Below are 17,262 nucleotides of genomic sequence, written 5' to 3'. Positions count from 1 at the left end.
TCCTATCGGAGCATCATCAGGCCTAGACCTACACAGATCACATTACAACATAACAATGAATAAACAATTTAATAATGATAAGACATAACAATTTTGTTAGCAATAACACCTCTCAGTTTCCAAATAACAAAGTTATGAGTAGCAATCTTACCAAGTATATGATCAATGTGAGCTGAGCAACTCTTACAATCATAATTCCCAAAAACTTGCTAGAGCTCACCTAACTTATAGTTAATTTCTGCTGACTTATCTGCGTATTAACGCGGTACATTCCAGTCATACCAGAAAGAACAAGACAACAATATATGCAAGAAATTTGGTTAAGAGAAAATTCGTCGGATAATGACCGTTTTTTTTGGTAATGTTTGTATTTCGGAAGAGTACTATATTCTAGTGATTATCGAATCGAGTGCTGTAGAACAGATTCGAAAAAGAAATCGTGCGACTATAAACACCAACTCGGTAATAGAAGCTGTGCCTTTCGTCCACTAGTAAAGAACAGGAGAATGCGAACTCTGTATAGTGAATAAGTTATTGAGTTCTTCATTGATAAAATTTCTAACGAAGAGGAAATTTTAAAAGAAAACATGGTGGCCAACGCAATGAATAAGGCTATTGTCTCAGGCCCAGTCGATGGTGAAAATTTACAGAAATTCACATTTGAGAACAATCATTCTGTAGGTTTCAATGCGGAATTATATGAAAACTTCTACAACAAATCTGCCTTTGAATTTTATGAAATATATTTTGTGGACTATTATTTTTTTATTTATTTTATTTTTGTATGTTTTTGGGTCGAAGAGACAAATCTTTACGCCTTGCAACGTAAAGATAAAATTAGAAAAAAACGCATTTATTACCTCTTGTCACAATACTGATATCACCGAAATGAAACGATTCCTCGGTACATAATTATGCCATTTCCCATCTTTATAGGCTGATGTTCTGCTTGGTTAAAATATATAAGGAAATTGTGTTTTTTTGTGCAAATTCTCTCTATATTTTTTGTAACTTAAAAAATATAAAAAAGAAATGTATTTGAAAGAACACGTACTGATGACAATGTGTTTTAATGAAGTGGAGTACCCGTAGGCTGTGGACATTTACTATTTTTCTCAAACTAATCCCGTCTTAGAAATCGAATTTGCTGGGGTTAATTAAATTCAAATTTGGCGCCGGGTTTGATCACCCTTTTTTTAACATCTGATTGGTTAAGATGGTTGCCAATAACAGTAATGGCTTATAAATGTCAAAATTAGTTCGATTTATTGCACCATCAGTAGAGGGCGAGAGAATTTCATCCCGTTAACAAGACTTGCAGAACTTGCATTTCTCAATATGTGTATTATGTCGGGACCCCAATACATCAAATTCGATTGCACGTCAACCAAACCCTAATCTTTGGGCTACAGCCAACCTTTGTAGCAACAAAATATCAAATCATAATTTTATTTCATCCATAAACCCTCTAAATAACCTTACAAAACACATAATAATTATAACCTTTGCGCGGGGACCTTAAATTGACGAATCCTTTTCTAATGACCCCATTAAAATAATGCGATTGACTACCCGTCAACAGGGTCATCCTTAAATTTTTAATCCTAGGGTTAAAGAGTCCCCTAACCTTTGTAGCAACGAAATGTCAAACCTTACGTCAGCCAACCAGCTGTCAATCTCAGCATTATATTAAAAAATATTTTCAAATTTAATTCTTCAAAAAGTCCGTGATTTTGAATAATTATTTATTATTTCTTCTTGTCGAGATGTCAAAAGAAATGCAGCTTCTTAAACTTTGCCGTGGAAGCCTCGCCCAGGTACGAATTTTTCATATATTTATCATTACGTAACGCAAATACAGAATGTTTTTTCCATTGATCCTGTACCTTTAATATCCTTATGACTAATTAGTCATTAATACTACCATCATATTTTTGATTAAAGATAGGGCTCTAGGGACTTACATTGACTTTTACCTGGCAGCTTATATAAATGTCTAAAAAAATTCAGGTGTCTCATAAATTCTGTGACTTAAAAGGTGAGACATAAGTTCTTGATGCTATATGTATATTCTTGCCAACAATATGGTTCTTAAGAAAACTGTAGGCCCTAGAGGAATCTCTTAGATCACCGAACCTGTCAGGACAATCCTATGCATAACAAACAGCACCATATTGCGCTTTCATGTGAAAACAATTTTATGAGTAGACTCAACTAAAACTTAGCAGAAAATAGCAATAAATATTGATGTAACTAGTTAAAAGACCTTACAGAATATACATATTATGCTTCTTTTTATGACCTCACTAAAGCATTATTTGATTGTGTCTCATAGGAACCTTGTAATCCTTATTCTCCAGTAAAAAATAATTTTCTTTAACAAGCATAGAGTTTGTTCAGACAAGATAGAGATGAATTTATCTACATCTTATAATAAAATAAGAACCCTGAGTACCATTTGGCACCACATTTGCTCTTATTGTATAGTGTAATGGATTGTCATATTATATTTTGCAAAAGAATACACCTATTACCTCATTTGATACTTCAGTGGTAGCTGAAGGTAGAGTTACCAACTTTAGGCTAGTTAAAATAAAGCACTCAAAGAATTTGTGTATTTACAAAACTTAAGATCAAAGATCTTCGACACTATTTATTATTATTTATGTATTTCATATAAATACATATCAATAAAAATTAAGTAGTAGTAAAATCAATAAAAGTAACTAGTTAATACAGCTAGCCCCAATGTGATAACAAAACTGTACCTTTAATATTAACTAGATATTGACCTAAATTTTCTAGAGTTAAAATTTTTTTTTCATTTAAGACTTAATTCAATACCTTAGCAAATGGATCACGGTTAAACTCATTACACACTGAGGTCTTTAATGTAAAGATTGAAACAAAATGCCCCACATTAAAGCATCCCAGAAAATAACCCTATATCATTAGATACAAATTTGTTCCCACCAAAACCAGGTATCAAAAAAAATTTACAGAATTTAAGCAGCTTTTCATTCCAAGTCGCATTGCCCTAAACTTACTGATTAGACGCTCATGACTAACTCTATCAAAAGCCTTAGAGATGTCAGTGTGTAAGGTTTTAACTTGCTCCGACCTCTCAAAGGCATCCAGCATATACTGCTAGTAAGTGAGTAAATTAGTGACTGTAGAATCTGACAAATCCATAGAATTGGTGAATACATGGTCCATGACTGCTGAATGATTCACTTATATTAAAAATAAAATATCCAGAACTATTTTATTGAAACTTTTATTTGCTATTTTTCTAGCTAATTTATACTCTAAGTATGTGTGAAAATATTTCTTACAATCTTTTTAAGAGATATACTATCCATCTATTAACTAATCAAATCTTTTCAATTGAATGTATTCATTTTGCCTTATTTTAGATAAGGTTTGTACATGTGGCACCATCCTCTAATGCAGCTGCTGCTGCCGCAGCCAAAGCAGAGCCAAAAAAGGAGAAAGCTCCAAGAATAAAAACTTTTGCTATTTACCGCTGGAACCCTGATAAACCAAATGAAAAACCAACCATGCAAGAGTACAAAGTGGATTTGAACAAGTGTGGACCAATGGTGCTTGATGCCTTGATTAAAATCAAGAATGAAATGGATCCTACTTTAACATTCAGGAGGTCCTGCAGGGAAGGCATTTGCGGTTCATGTGCTATGAACATTAAGGGTACTAATACTTTGGCTTGTATCAGGTAAATTGGTAAAACATCTATATGGCAGAAGGAGTAGTCCATACTTGCAGTGGAGTTAATATGTCAAAGGGAAACTAAAATAGTTTTGGTCATCCTCCACTAAAATTTATTTGAAAAACCAGTTATCCTACATGTTTCGGACATATAAGATGTCCTTCATCAGGGATATACAAAGAGGGTTTTCGTCACAACACATAAAAAGCCACAGTGCTTCTGGCAAGGTCAAAGGTTAAAATTACTAACAATAAATAAAAAGGGATATTAAGATGCATGAGAAAGTTACTAAACAGGGTCTACACAAACATTAAAATCACATAATTACCACACTAGCGACATAACAATTATCCTAGTCATATATGTCCGAAACATGAAGGATAACTGGTTTTTTAAATAAATTTTAGTGGAGGATGACCGAAACTATTTTAGTTACCCTTTGATCTATATGGCAGTTATTACAACAATTGTGATATTTTAGCAAAATAGACACCAATATTGGTAAAACCACGAAAATATACCCACTCCCTCATATGTATGTTATCAAGGACTTGGTGCCTGATATGAATAACTTCTATGAGCAGTACAGGTCTATTGAACCTTGGCTACAGAGAAAGTATAACTTATAAATATAGAAGCTGTTATTTTTTTATTATATTGTTAACTATAACTTTAGTGATGAAGTCAAGGGAGATAAACAGCAACAATATCTTCAAAGTGTCGGCGACAGAGCTAAACTTGACGGCCTGTACGAATGTATTTTATGCGCTTGTTGCTCGACTTCTTGCCCGAGTTACTGGTGGAATGGGGACAAGTATTTGGGACCCGCTGTACTTATGCAAGTATGTTTTTAAAAGTGATTCTTTTAATACTGTTTACTGATTTTAAAAAATACTATAGGCTTACAGGTGGATCATCGATTCAAGAGACGACGCCACTGCAAAAAGATTGGATAAAATGCGCGATCCCTTCTCCGCATTCCGTTGCCACACCATCATGAATTGCACGAAAACTTGCCCTAAAGTTTGTTTATTCAATTTAATTAATTTCAGACAGACATTTTAACATGATAATTTTAGGGATTAAATCCAGGCAAAGCCATTGCGGAAATCAAGAAGTTGCTTGGGGGCGTGGCATCGAAACCAAAGTCCCAATTGAACCCCGTTGGTTTGAGACACTAGTCAAAACGCTAAGTATTCTTGCAGTATTTTAAATTGATTGTCGTAATAAAGCAATGTAATATAAAATGTTTGCATATTATATTGTTTGTAAATATTGTTTTACGTTAAATAAATTTATTTAAATTGGGTTTTGCATCTGATGATGTATTTTGTGTCTAATAAATTCTTTATGTTGGAGTTGTTCAGTTGTAATAGAATCTAATTTTTTAAATCACTTAGTTACTTCAGTGAATGAATCTTCATTTTAGAGTTGTGATTTTATATATTGTTATATTTGGTATTTCATAATTAATGATTAAGAGGTACTGGCGCAGGACTTTCCAGAAAAGTCACTATAAAAATTAATAATTCGGCAGTCTGTACATTCTTTCCACGAACACCACTTTTACATTTCTAATAAGTGTTACCATGCAATATGTCAAAACGGTTTGGTCATTTTGGTGGCGTGTGGAGAGGAGAACATTTTTGACATTTAGTCCTTTACCCTGAAGGAGTAAGGGAAGAGTCACTTTCTTATTTTAAAAGTAGAATTCACGTCACATGTGAAGTCTCGAAATAGACAGAAATTGCTCTACTAGCTACGGGGGATCAAAAATAATGTCACATAAAAATTTTGTTCTCTTATTGACAACTAAATTGTATTTAAAAGAGAAAACATGTAGTTTTAGCAGGAAGACGGAGCTACACACTCCATTATGCCATACAGGCCTGTAATAATTGAAATGATTTTTTTGATAAAAGGTGAAGTGGTACTTTCAACTGGCCTGCTATCTCTCCAGATTTGATCCTCCTTGATTTTTTTTATGGGGATTTGTAAAGTATAAAGTAATGCCTACTGCACCTATGGGTCCAGAAGACATTGAAAACATTCGTTCTGCTTTTTGTTTGTTAGTGACACCAACAATGTTACTGCGGGTACGAAACTCATTTCAAGGAAGTGCAAGGCATTTTGAACAACTTCTTAGGCGTAACGGTAAATAATTAAAAATTGGATGGTAAGAATTTGCTTTATTGTAGTTACATACATCGTAATTCCGTAACTAGTAGAGGGATTCAAAGTTTGGGACATTTGACATAGATCTAGTTATATTCTTTTCTTACTATTTCTTAATGAATTTGAAAAAATATAGAATTATTCTTATAGGGATTTGAACAATTGTTGGAATGTAGAAACTATATTGAGAATTGCAAAATCAACGCAATTTCTCTTTAAACCGAAAGTGATAGAAAATAACTGAATATTTCAAAAAAAGTGCGTTTATTTAACATACATATATAGCAAATTTTATTGGTTTTACTTAAAAAGTAAAGAGGTTATAGTGTTGCCTTATCCTGGGCCACCTGGTGACATAATAACTAATTTTAAACTAAAAAGGCAGAAGAGATACATTTGATATTTTAAATAAACCTAATGGCAAAAGCAATATATTATACAAGTTTGTAATCAGTACAGGATTCTTTTTAAAATGTAGATCAAGTTAACCATTTACAAAAACAGCATTGTTTTCTTTTACTAATATCATATTCTTATAACTCTATAAAAAAAGACAATAAAGTTGTGCAGTTTTATTGCTCATTAAAATTCGGAAAAGAAATTTTTAAACTTTTTTATCATGTAGGGCGAAAACATCCATGTCCATGAAAATGTTTCAATATCATATCAATAAAATATATTCAAATTAATGAAGAATATCAAAAAAAGACCCTTGAATTTTCTTCTATATAATTAATTAGACAGTATGTATATTTAAGTTGGCAACATATGGGAAACTTTCTTATTATTAGTTTTATGAGACAAAGGGATTCTTCATAATTTTTACATGGTGCAAAACCTAATATAAAAATATTGACACAAGTTTAACAAGCACTAACTGATTATATATATATTTTTTTAATTAAAAATGGTAAGGATCCCTCATTTAATATGTAAAATTTAAAAGTTTAAGGCCCGGTTGTACAATGGGCGTTCAGCAATAGTTCATAGAAATCTCCGGTTCAGCGGAATTAATCCGTTGTAGAATGTTGGTTCAACCGATAACCTGCGGTTCATCTTGAACGTCCAATTTGGAGCGTTCAAGCAAATTTTTGAAATGAAATTAATATTTTGTATATCATTTTGATATTTTTTATTTAGGGCTAAATTATGGAAGAGTGTCTGGAAAAGTTATCCTGCTGGTAACATTAAAAATTGAATTATGAACTTCTTGTTTGTCTTACCAGCGGGATAATTCTTGCTTACCAGTAGAATAAGTTAACAACTTGCACTACCGCCACCAGTTTTAAATATTTCCTGTTTGTTCTTGGCTACTTTTTTTCTTAGATCTTTTTTCATACCCTCATACTTTGTTCGAAGATTATTAAGGGTTCGAACGACCCCTGACATAGGGTTTTTTACACTTAACTCTGCTGTCAATTTTTCCCAGGCCTGATCTTTTTCTTTCCAAGATGTTGCATCAGTTTTTTTTTATTTAATTGTACCCGCATATTGACTTACTAAATTACATAGCAAAATAACTTCTGTTTAAGAAAAGTTTACCGACTTTTTTTTATCAGGTTATTGAGACATCCTCTAAAAAATAAAGTAAAAAATTGAATAAAATTCTACCAAATTCACTGTGGCAAATGTCTGGTGGGATACTTACAAACAATTAGCAAAAATGCAAATACGTATTAATACTAGTACTAACAGAAAGAATATCGGATTTGGAACAAAACAAGTATACAAGTACCTATAACTATTATCACAAATTAAAAGCCAAACGTTGCAAGTGCATTATTTTTGTTTATTTCATTTATTTTCTTAGGACTGGATATTCATAACCCTAATCTTTCATTTTTTCTTAAGATTATTATACCGGCCACAACAATTATGTTCTTGCCAAACTGTAAACCTTCTGCTAGTTAACAACAGGTTAAAATTTGGTTCATAATTCCTCCTACAGCTGGAGATTGGTACGGTATTGTTTGTGTTCAAAAAAATACTTATAATCGGCAACATACAAAAAACAAAGTAAATAAATAAATATAACGTAAATTAATTAATTTTAATGAATAGATTAGGTTCTTCTTTTTTATGTGGCCATTGCATACTTTAAATAGAACCTAGTTTAACTAAACTTGTACTGGAACAACACACGAACCTCTGAACTACTTCCACGAAGGACTTCAACGAAGAACTGCAGTTTAGTAGAACGTAAGTTGAACCACTGCTTGTACAACCGGGCCTAAGGGTTGTGTTCCACTCAACCAAATCCAACCCAACGAGCCCCTACTTTATTCACGACAATGTCAACATACTTTGAATTTGAAAATGTTAGATGAGAGAAATAAATTGTTATAAAGTACTTGTATAAAAAAATAGGCATTAAATTAAAACTTTAAATAAAATAGAATCTCTACATCCCTTTAAATAATAAAATAATATTGTAACGAAATTCAGGAACACACTTTTATTAGCAACGTCAAAAACCCTAATAGTCCAAGAGCTAGTGAACCCTCCGACTAACGGTCTTCCTGTAAGGCTAGAAATTTGTGGAGTGATGAGTCATAGTACACCAAGGCCAACAACAATGACCTGGCAGGCATCAGCCCTGCACGCCATTAGCCCTTTTATTTTTTAAAATGTAAAATAAATAAGATAAAAAAACTTACTTCTGTAAGCTTCAAAATTTAATACAATTTAGTTTGTTTATTGATAATTATGGAAGAAAATTGACAGGCGATTTTAGTAAGCAAAAGTATCTACCAGGTGAATTGAAAGGTGCATAGTTTAGGGGGTGAAATAAACTTTCTCCTGTAAAGTTGAAATTTAAGTATGTGTTTCAGTAAGTCTTTTCAAATAAATGTGTACAATGACAGGCAGTTCTGAACAGCATAAGACCTTGACAGGCAAGGGGAAAGACGCTGAGAGCGTGCGAGTAAGAGGCGTAACGTGAATGTACATAGTGTGAGTAAGACCGTTTATCTAATGGTAAGCAATTCGGTACATTTTTATTTTAATAGTACAAAGGTACATTTCAAGTCAAATTAGCTTGAATCGGGTACATTTTGAAAAATATATCCTTCCTTGTTCAATTTTTTTTATCAAAACAATAAAATTTTATAATTTATATTTAAATTTAATCATTCAAGTTAAATTTAATCAAAACCTATTTCTATTTCCCAATTTATGCAAAATAAGGTCACTGTAATGCATGTAAATTTAAATTACAAAGAATGCCATACTTATAGTGTCCACAACAACTCTGTTATCTTCAATGTCAACGAAAATTTATTATGCCAACATCATGAGGAAGCCGATACACAAATAATATACCATATATGCCAAATGGATGAAGATGTATCCGACGTGTTAATAAAAACGTGCGACACAGACATTTTAATACTTATGCTCGGCAACATGGACCATCTTCGCAATAATCATTTAAAAATCTACATGCAATATGGCACCAACAATTTCAAAAAATGGATAAATGTTTCTGAATTGTATGAAAAATTAGGACCCTCGGTATGCCAAAGCTTACCAGGATTTCATGCATCGACTGATTGTGATTTTAACCCGTCGTTTTTAAGAAGAGAAAAAAAAAGACCTTTTAAAATATTAGAAAAATCTCATCAGTATCAAAAGGCATTTGCAGCGTTAGGAAGTTTAGAAATAATAGAGAAGAAAGAAGATATTTTTCTAATACTTGAGAAATTTGTGTGCCAAATGTACGGATCAAAACGTCAAAGATTGGATAACGCACGTTATGAGAAGTTCCTTGCCACATATGACACGAAAAATATCAACATATTTGTGCAAAAAATAATAAGTTATGATTCATCAAATCTACCTCCGTGCCAACGCGAACTGCAACAACAATTATTAAGAGCTCCATATATTTCAAATATCTGGTGGAATAGTCATTTAAAGGAACCAACGTTTCTTACCCCTGAAAATAATGGTTAGAACTTTGAGGGAGATACGGTTCCTGCGTCTGTATACGACATTCATCTACAAGACCCTACTAATGCTGATACTGCCGAAGCACAGTCAACTGAAACTGAAGATTACATTTCAGGTAACACACCAGCGCCGTAGCAACAACATAACGGGCCTGGGTTCGAGACTATCCGCGGGCCCCTAAAGAGATACTAACCTTCGTCTCTCCCTAAATCGGGAAAGAAAAAATTAAAAGGCATTTATTACATGTTAACTAAACTTTTATAAAATTAATATTAAGACAAAAATACTAATAACAGTAGTTACGGAAAAATATAAAAATGTTAAAAACATATGTACATAATTATAAAAAACATTTACAAAAGGATACAAATACAAAGTTAATATAGAAGAAATACACCCATTAAAAAGTTACTTTTTGAGATTTAGCAGTCGCAAATGATTTAATAATTTCCTTTAAATCTATAGAGCGGGCAACTTTCGAACAAAAATCGATTTTGATTCATCGAATTCCTTAAATTTTTGATTAATTTTAATTTTGAGAACGATCGTTCTGCCGATGCAACCGTTACAGGAATTGTCAGATATAAGAAGCATAATGTTATTATTTCAGTAAAGCTACTACTAGACGAATAATTGTCAACCAGGATAAATTTAAGCAAATCTTTAACTGACCTAATATTTTTAAGTTTTTCAGAAAAACATGTTCAAAATGCTAATAATTGATTAGAAAGTATATCTGATATATCATCTTGATATATTTCACGAATATTTTCAGCCATTTGGTATATTACTGTGTCACTGGAATTTAATAGAACTTCTGTATCCAAAATATTGAAGTTAGTAGATATTTGTTGTAAACTAACTGTTCTACATTGTAACTGACAGATTTAAATAACGCTAGCGTTATTTAAATCGCTAGCGTTATTAAACGCTAGCGTATTTTAAATCTGTGCTAAAGGCTAAAGGCTAGAAAAGATTTGCTTCGGCTGCGGATAGGCACATCGATGTAAAAATTAATAGCTGAGTCTTGGATTTTTATGTTTTTTATGTGCTTTGTTAGATTATATAAGTTCACAATATATTATTGAGTTTTAGTTTAAATTTACATCCTCTGTTTATTTATTTATTATTATGTTTATTAGCTGGCTACGGGCCCTTAAGAGTGGCGGGCCTGGTTCCACCGAACCCGTGGAACCATTGTAGCTACGGCGCTGTAACACACAGTTATTTGATTTAATAAGATTCAATATACAGTCTTACGTAATTGAGCGCGATATTCAATTCTTAATAACATTATTAATTAATTAAAATATTTTTTTTTTCAGAGGAGGAAAACGATATCGAAGAGTCGGGTTATGATGGAAGAAGTAGTAGTGAAGAAGTGTCAGATGATGATGATAATTAATGTCAAAAATAATGTAGATTACAAAACAATTAATAAAAAATATTGCATCTATAATTTTTAATTTTATTTAATGACATTCACACTATATGCATTCACGTTACGCGTCTTACTCGCACGCTCTCAGCATCTTTCCCCTCGCCTGTCAAGGTCTCATGCTGTTCAGAAACGCCTATCATTGTACACATTTATTTGAAAAGACTTACTCAAACACATATTTAAATTTCAACTTTACAGGATAAAGTTTATTTCACCCCCTAAACTATGCACCTTTCAATTCACCTGGTAGATACTTTTGCTTACTAAAATCGCCTGACAATTTTTTTCCATAATTATCAATAAACAAACTAAATTGTATTAAATTTTGAAGCCTACAGAAGTAAGTTTTTTTATCTTATTTATTTTACATTTAAAAAAATAAAAGGGCTAATGGCGTGCAGGGCTGATGCCTGCCTGGTCATTGTTGTTGGCCTTGGTGTACTATGACTGATCACTCCACAAATTTCTAGCCTTACAGGAAGACCGTTAGTCGGAGGGTTCACTAGCTCTCCTACTATAACCTAACTCGCGTTGACTATCGTTTAATTGTTTCCAAGTTAAAAACTGAATAAAATGTCAGGAAACGCGTCCCTTAAGTTCCTTGAAACAATTTAGAAATGTTTAGAATTTTCTTCATTGTTTTTGCCGAGAGACCAATAATTTCAAAATAATATTATACTGACAGTCAAAGCAAGCAAGTATACAAATTCTAGAAAATGTAAAATTACAGGGCACAATAGATACAGGCCAAAATGGGGCCCTTAAACAAGATGAACTATTTAAAAACTATAGACACTATAGATCCAAATATTAAGCTAAACGTAAGTAGAACCCTAAATAAACCCTACTAATCCACTTTTAACTCCAAAATACGAATCAAATAGGACTAAAACTAGGAGAATAATTTGCGTATTTACATTTTCGTAATAATATCTAAAGAATGAAACCTAAGAAAATAGCTTCACAGTCCGGCAACGCTGTGCTGATAAGTTTGACTCCCCTTAATAGGTTATGTGTGTGAAATGTCAATATTCTGACAGTTAATAATAAACGTCAACAAGACAATTGGGTAATAGTTTTAAAAAATTGTTGATTTTTTAATCATTATGTTTAATATTTATTCCATATAGAAATAAAGTAAAAATATTTTAGATCAATATATAAGTGACCAGCCCGCGATAATACTATAGTATATTTTCAATATGTGTCCATAATATAGGAGCATAGGAAAATCGTTATCCATATACAACATAAAATTTGTTTTTTTTTTTGTTAAAAAATGTATTTATAATACATTTAACAAGCTCGCAGTGCGTTCCTGGACTGACGCCCTCTTAAATCAATAAAAAAAAACCTCAAATTTATATCCACTCCGGACCTGTACGTATCGCATGATGATAATAGACCCTACAGAGCGCATCGACCAGTTCATTTTTCACCGCGCAATTCCCTAGGGGTCCGATACTAAAATTCGGGTGGTCCACAACAAAATTATTAAAGTTCAACTCAGACATCTGACATCGAATCTGTCAATTAATAATTGCATTTGCGCTATCAGCGAAGCGCCGTCGAGGTAGGGCTGGAAATTGAATAAAATTCCTCGGATTGGCTGGCCGCAAGCCCGTGGTTTGTTTCTAAAGCGTCGTTTTTTCTAAAGATTTCGCCTGGGCAGCGTAAATTTTAGACTTTAGTTAGTTAGTCGACATCCGTCGGTGTTCGAGGCTTCAGAGACCGTGACTTCTATCAGACCAAGGCCGAGCACTAGAACTCCGAGAACGAACTGGACGACAAACGTGTTTGGTGCGCCGACATAAAAGTTTTTTGTTTTTTTGAATTTTTATTGCCTGACAGCGATGAGCAGTGGCTTGGACGTGTTAAGCGGATCCCTACGGGTACGTAACAGCACCTTTAAGGGCCCGAAAAGTCTAAATAATGTGAAAAATTGCCGAATCGAAGAGGTGAAATCGTGTCCGAGTGTTATGTCTCCGGAAACGAAGAGATTGTTGCCACCGAACACGGAAACGGTGCAGACGAAACCGTTTCCCATAAGAGGTAGGTCTAGTTTAACCGTTTTTTTTTTAAATCAGTCGTTTTATAGTAAAAAAGTGAATTTGTCATGTTTACCATACATTTTGCCACTAGCAGTAATACTTTTTAGGCCCGAGAGTTGGGATTTATTAGGTTGTCTTTGCAATTTTAATCTTTTTTTCCTTTCGATTTTTGTAAACAGCTGAAACATGTCAATGCAGTGGTGGAGAGCCGTACGCATGCCCGCTTAAACGATAATATTACGCACGTGCTTATTTCTTAATAAATAATAATAAATTTCATTATTTATGAATTAAGTTCAATAAATTTTAATCTTTAAAAGACATGAAATATCAATTTTTATCAGCCATTAAATGTTGTCGTGCTATCGTTGTTAAAATAACGATTTTCTGCTTTGCATGCGAAATATTGGTCATGTTGCCAAAAATTATCAAAAAAACTCTATTTAATTATAAGATAAATCCCAACTGGTCCAAGTTTTACATTACAAATGCATCAGCTGGTCACTTTTAATTTGGTACATTATTAATATTGATAACTTGAGGTAGACATCAATCAAAAACATATTATTTATTTATTATGGGAACAATAATTGATAAAAAGTGAGAAATAAAAATTAAGAAAAAGTATTCACTAATCCAATTTAAAACGTCGTACCTATCAGGGAATGGAGACAGACAATTTGAACATTAGTGCAATTACTAACTTAGTTTAGAGTAGCGGCATACATTTGACTATGTACTATTTATTGCTAAACATTTTACTCTTGACCATCAACAAAGCTGTAACTCCAATATACATGACTTGCATAATGATTATCCAACCATATTTCTCAATCCCGTTAATTCTCAGGATATCTTTAAGATATTGATGAACCTTCCAAATAAATTTTCTTCTGGCTTGGATGAAATTCCGGTATTCGTCTTAAAGTTTGTTGGGATTCACTTAGCCGGACCCATTTCCAATGTGATCAATGAAAGTCTTTCTACCCAAATTTTTCCTTCTGCTTTTAAGCGGGCAAAAGTAGTGCCTGTTTTTAAGAAGGGAGACAAAACGAATATTGCCAACTATTGGCCAGTATCCGTATTACCATCCATATCGAAGGTATTTGAAAGGGTTATCTATCAAATAGTTATGAATTATTTAACTCACCATCAAATAATAAATAAACACCAATACTGATTCGTTCCCAAAAGATCGACGGAAATGGCCATTTATAGTGCAATACAATATATTATGGAGAATCTTGAGAGAAAGGCCAGTGTAGCTGGACTGTATTTCGATTTGTCTAAGGCGTTTGACACGGTTGACCATTCTTTACTGCTGGACATCCTGGAACGGTATGGCATCAGGGGTGCAGCATCTAAATTACTCAGTTCATATCTAGAGCAAAGAGAACAAATAGTTTGTGTGACACATTCCGGCTCACCAACGTTTTCCCGCCCCCAAATTATAGGAAGAGGTGTGCCTCAGGGCTCAATCTTGGGACCTGTGCTCTTCCTATTATATGTCAATGGCTTGCCTGAGCTGTTCCCTTCTGATATGATTTGTCAATTCGCCGACGACACATCAGTTATAGTTGCCAGAAAGACAGTGGCAGATCTTTCACGGGGCTGCTCATCCGCAGTGGAGCGCATGAGGACCTGGTGTCTGGACAGTAAGTTGTCTTTGAACTCTGGTAAAACGGGGTTGATTAATTTTTCGAAGGCCAATATTGTCTCAGAATCTCTACTTGTGTGGTCTGGTGGGCAGTCAATCCCTGTAGCCAATAGTATTAAATTCTTAGGAATACACATTGACCCCAATTTAAATTGGGAGATACATATTAAAAACCTTTATTTCAGATTAGCTAGCTTGTGCGCATTGATTAGAAGATTAAGGGATGTAGTGTCTGAGGTATCTCTTCGCCTATTTTATTTCAGACAGGTACAATCTATCTTACAATATGGTATCTGTTTCTGGGGATCTGCAAGAGGAGCTCTAGATATATTTAGAATGCAAAAGCGTATCATTCGTTGTTTATTGGGCATGACCTACAGAACTTCCTGTAGACCTTACTTCTGCAAACTAAAAATACTCACCCTTCTCTCCTTATACTTTTCTTCCTTGGTGTTATTTGTGAAGAGACACAATCATTTGTTTGTTGAGAATAGGGCAATGTACGCTGAGGATGTGACTATGATTACACGACATAGAAGCGATCTCCGCATTCCATTGCATAATTCAGCTTACTATGAAAGAGGTTCTCATTATATGGCCATCAGGGCTTATAGAATGCTACCTGCTGATATTAGAAGCATTGAATCTACAGTCCAATTTAAAAAAGCTGTTTACCACTGGTTGCAGATTAAATGTTTTTATAATTTTACTTTTGGATAATAATTTTAACTTGTGTTAGATATTTAGAATATTTATTTTAAATTTTGTTATTTTGTTTATATAAGTATATTGCCTCTATGAATTCTAGATAAGAAAAATTAATGTACCCTATGGGAGCTAGATCCTCCTTTGTATGACGTTGCTTTGTCGTCCTGTATACGATTTTGTTGGCAAATAAAGGATATTATTATTATTATTATTATTATACTATAAAACAAAAAATACACCCCTATTGAACCAATAATCTAGCAAGTGTCTGACCATTTTGAAATCTAGATTAGTTATGCCAATGTCTGAAAGCACTTACCAAATAGTCAAGTGATTTTCTTTTCCGGGACAGTTAGTTAAAGTTGGGAAATGATGGTCAAAAGACACAATTTTATTTATTTACGGACTTGCCATTTTACAATAAATAGAACTAATTACTAAATACAGTATAGATATACATTGCTATACAAAAAAAAATTAATAGTATATATCACAATATATGCCTTAAAGATCCTCTAAATCTTGCCTCTGAAGTTCCAAAAAAATCTACAGATTGTTGCATAGAGTTTGCATTATTTAACATTCTTGTAATAGGGTTATTTTTTCCATAATTTGTAGAATGGTAAGGAACATAAAAAACATTAGTATGCCGATTCCTTCTTATAGGTACATTCAGACATACTAGATTTAAAAGATCTGGACAATCAATTACACCATTAATAATCTTGTGAAGTAAACGAATTTCAAGATTTAGTCTCCTCCCTTCCAAAGTATCAATATTAAGTAGCGATCTTAATTCACTATAAGAATAATCATCTCTGATATAACCACACCTGTAGATTGTAGATTGAGAAGGGAGTCGTTTCGGCTGATCCGCCGCTCAGCACTGCTACCTGTGAGATATTTTGTGCATAACTCTACTTGTCTTAGTTTGTCTCAAAAAGTCTTAGACTTCTGCCGTACAAAGCTATATTTTTGGGAGGTAGTTGTCCCACTTCTTGAGGTGTTGGTTGTACCCCTTCCAGGTACTTGAGCCTCTTGCAGAGTTGGGTTGGGCATTCACAGAGCAGGTGTTCTGCTGTTTCTGTGGCATTGCTGCAGAATCTACATAGGTCATTCTCTGTTATACCTATTGCCTTTAGGTGATATTTCACTGGGCAATGACCGGTTAGGAGTCCAACTGCTGTTCTGATGTCTGATCTTTTCATGTCTAGGAGCTGTTCTGCTCTTTTTCTAGAAGTGGTTATAAACTTTTTTGCCTGTCTTAGTCCTGGTGCTCTTCTCCAGTGCGACAGCAATTGTTCTCTTTCCCACCTGTTTAGGTCTTCGGTGTCTTGTGGGTCTTCATTAAACCACAGTATGGCTCTGGACCATAGTATGGTGTTTGAGCCCCTTTTTTTGCAAGGCGATCGGCTTCTTCGTTCCCCTCTATACCCCGGTGGCCAGGTAGCCACATTAGTGTTACTTGATTCTTTGTTGTAAGGCGCTTTAGGGTTTGTTTGCACTCCCAGACTAGCTTTGAATCACATTTAAAAGTTTTCAGGGCCTTTAG

The 17,262-nt window shown here is 33.6% G+C and overlaps 2 protein-coding genes across 3 annotated transcripts in view; both read left to right on the top strand.

Moving 5' to 3' along the window:
- Positions 1–1,641: 1,641 nt before the first annotated feature.
- LOC126742335 (succinate dehydrogenase [ubiquinone] iron-sulfur subunit, mitochondrial) lies at positions 1,642–5,035 on the top strand. Its single transcript, XM_050448976.1, has 6 exons — positions 1,642–1,817; positions 3,417–3,733; positions 4,209–4,343; positions 4,404–4,569; positions 4,628–4,750; positions 4,807–5,035. The coding sequence occupies exons 1-6, from the start codon at positions 1,767–1,769 to the stop codon at positions 4,906–4,908; spliced, it is 894 nt and encodes a 297-aa protein (XP_050304933.1). The 5' UTR covers positions 1,642–1,766; the 3' UTR covers positions 4,909–5,035.
- Positions 5,036–12,707: 7,672 nt separating this feature from the next.
- Positions 12,708–17,262, top strand: part of LOC126741975 (6-phosphofructo-2-kinase/fructose-2,6-bisphosphatase 1) — a 32,885-nt gene continuing 28,330 nt past the window's right edge. Inside the window, exon 1 of one of the 2 annotated variants that reach the window (XM_050448474.1) lies at positions 12,708–13,346. In XM_050448474.1, the coding sequence (XP_050304431.1) occupies positions 13,148–13,346 (199 nt within the window). In that variant the 5' untranslated portion in view covers positions 12,708–13,147. The remainder of the gene's footprint in view (positions 13,347–17,262) is intronic. The other variant, XM_050448473.1, reaches the window with a different exon arrangement.

The sequence above is a fragment of the Anthonomus grandis genome, chromosome 11 (genome assembly GCF_022605725.1).
Source record: "Anthonomus grandis grandis chromosome 11, icAntGran1.3, whole genome shotgun sequence".
NCBI classification, from domain to species: Eukaryota; Metazoa; Arthropoda; class Insecta; order Coleoptera; family Curculionidae; genus Anthonomus; species Anthonomus grandis.
The sequence above is the reverse complement of the archived record's forward strand: the minus strand, read 5'-3'. Positions and strand labels throughout refer to the sequence as shown.

Coding starts and splice junctions, on each gene's coding strand:
- LOC126742335 (XM_050448976.1), top strand. CDS start 1,767: ATGTCAAAAGAAATGCAGCTTCTTAAACTTTGCCGTGGAAGCCTCGCC. Junction 1,818..3,416: donor GCCGTGGAAGCCTCGCCCAG/GTACGAATTTTT, acceptor GCCTTATTTTAG/ATAAGGTTTGTACATGTGGC. Junction 4,751..4,806: donor GCACGAAAACTTGCCCTAAA/GTTTGTTTATTC, acceptor TGATAATTTTAG/GGATTAAATCCAGGCAAAGC.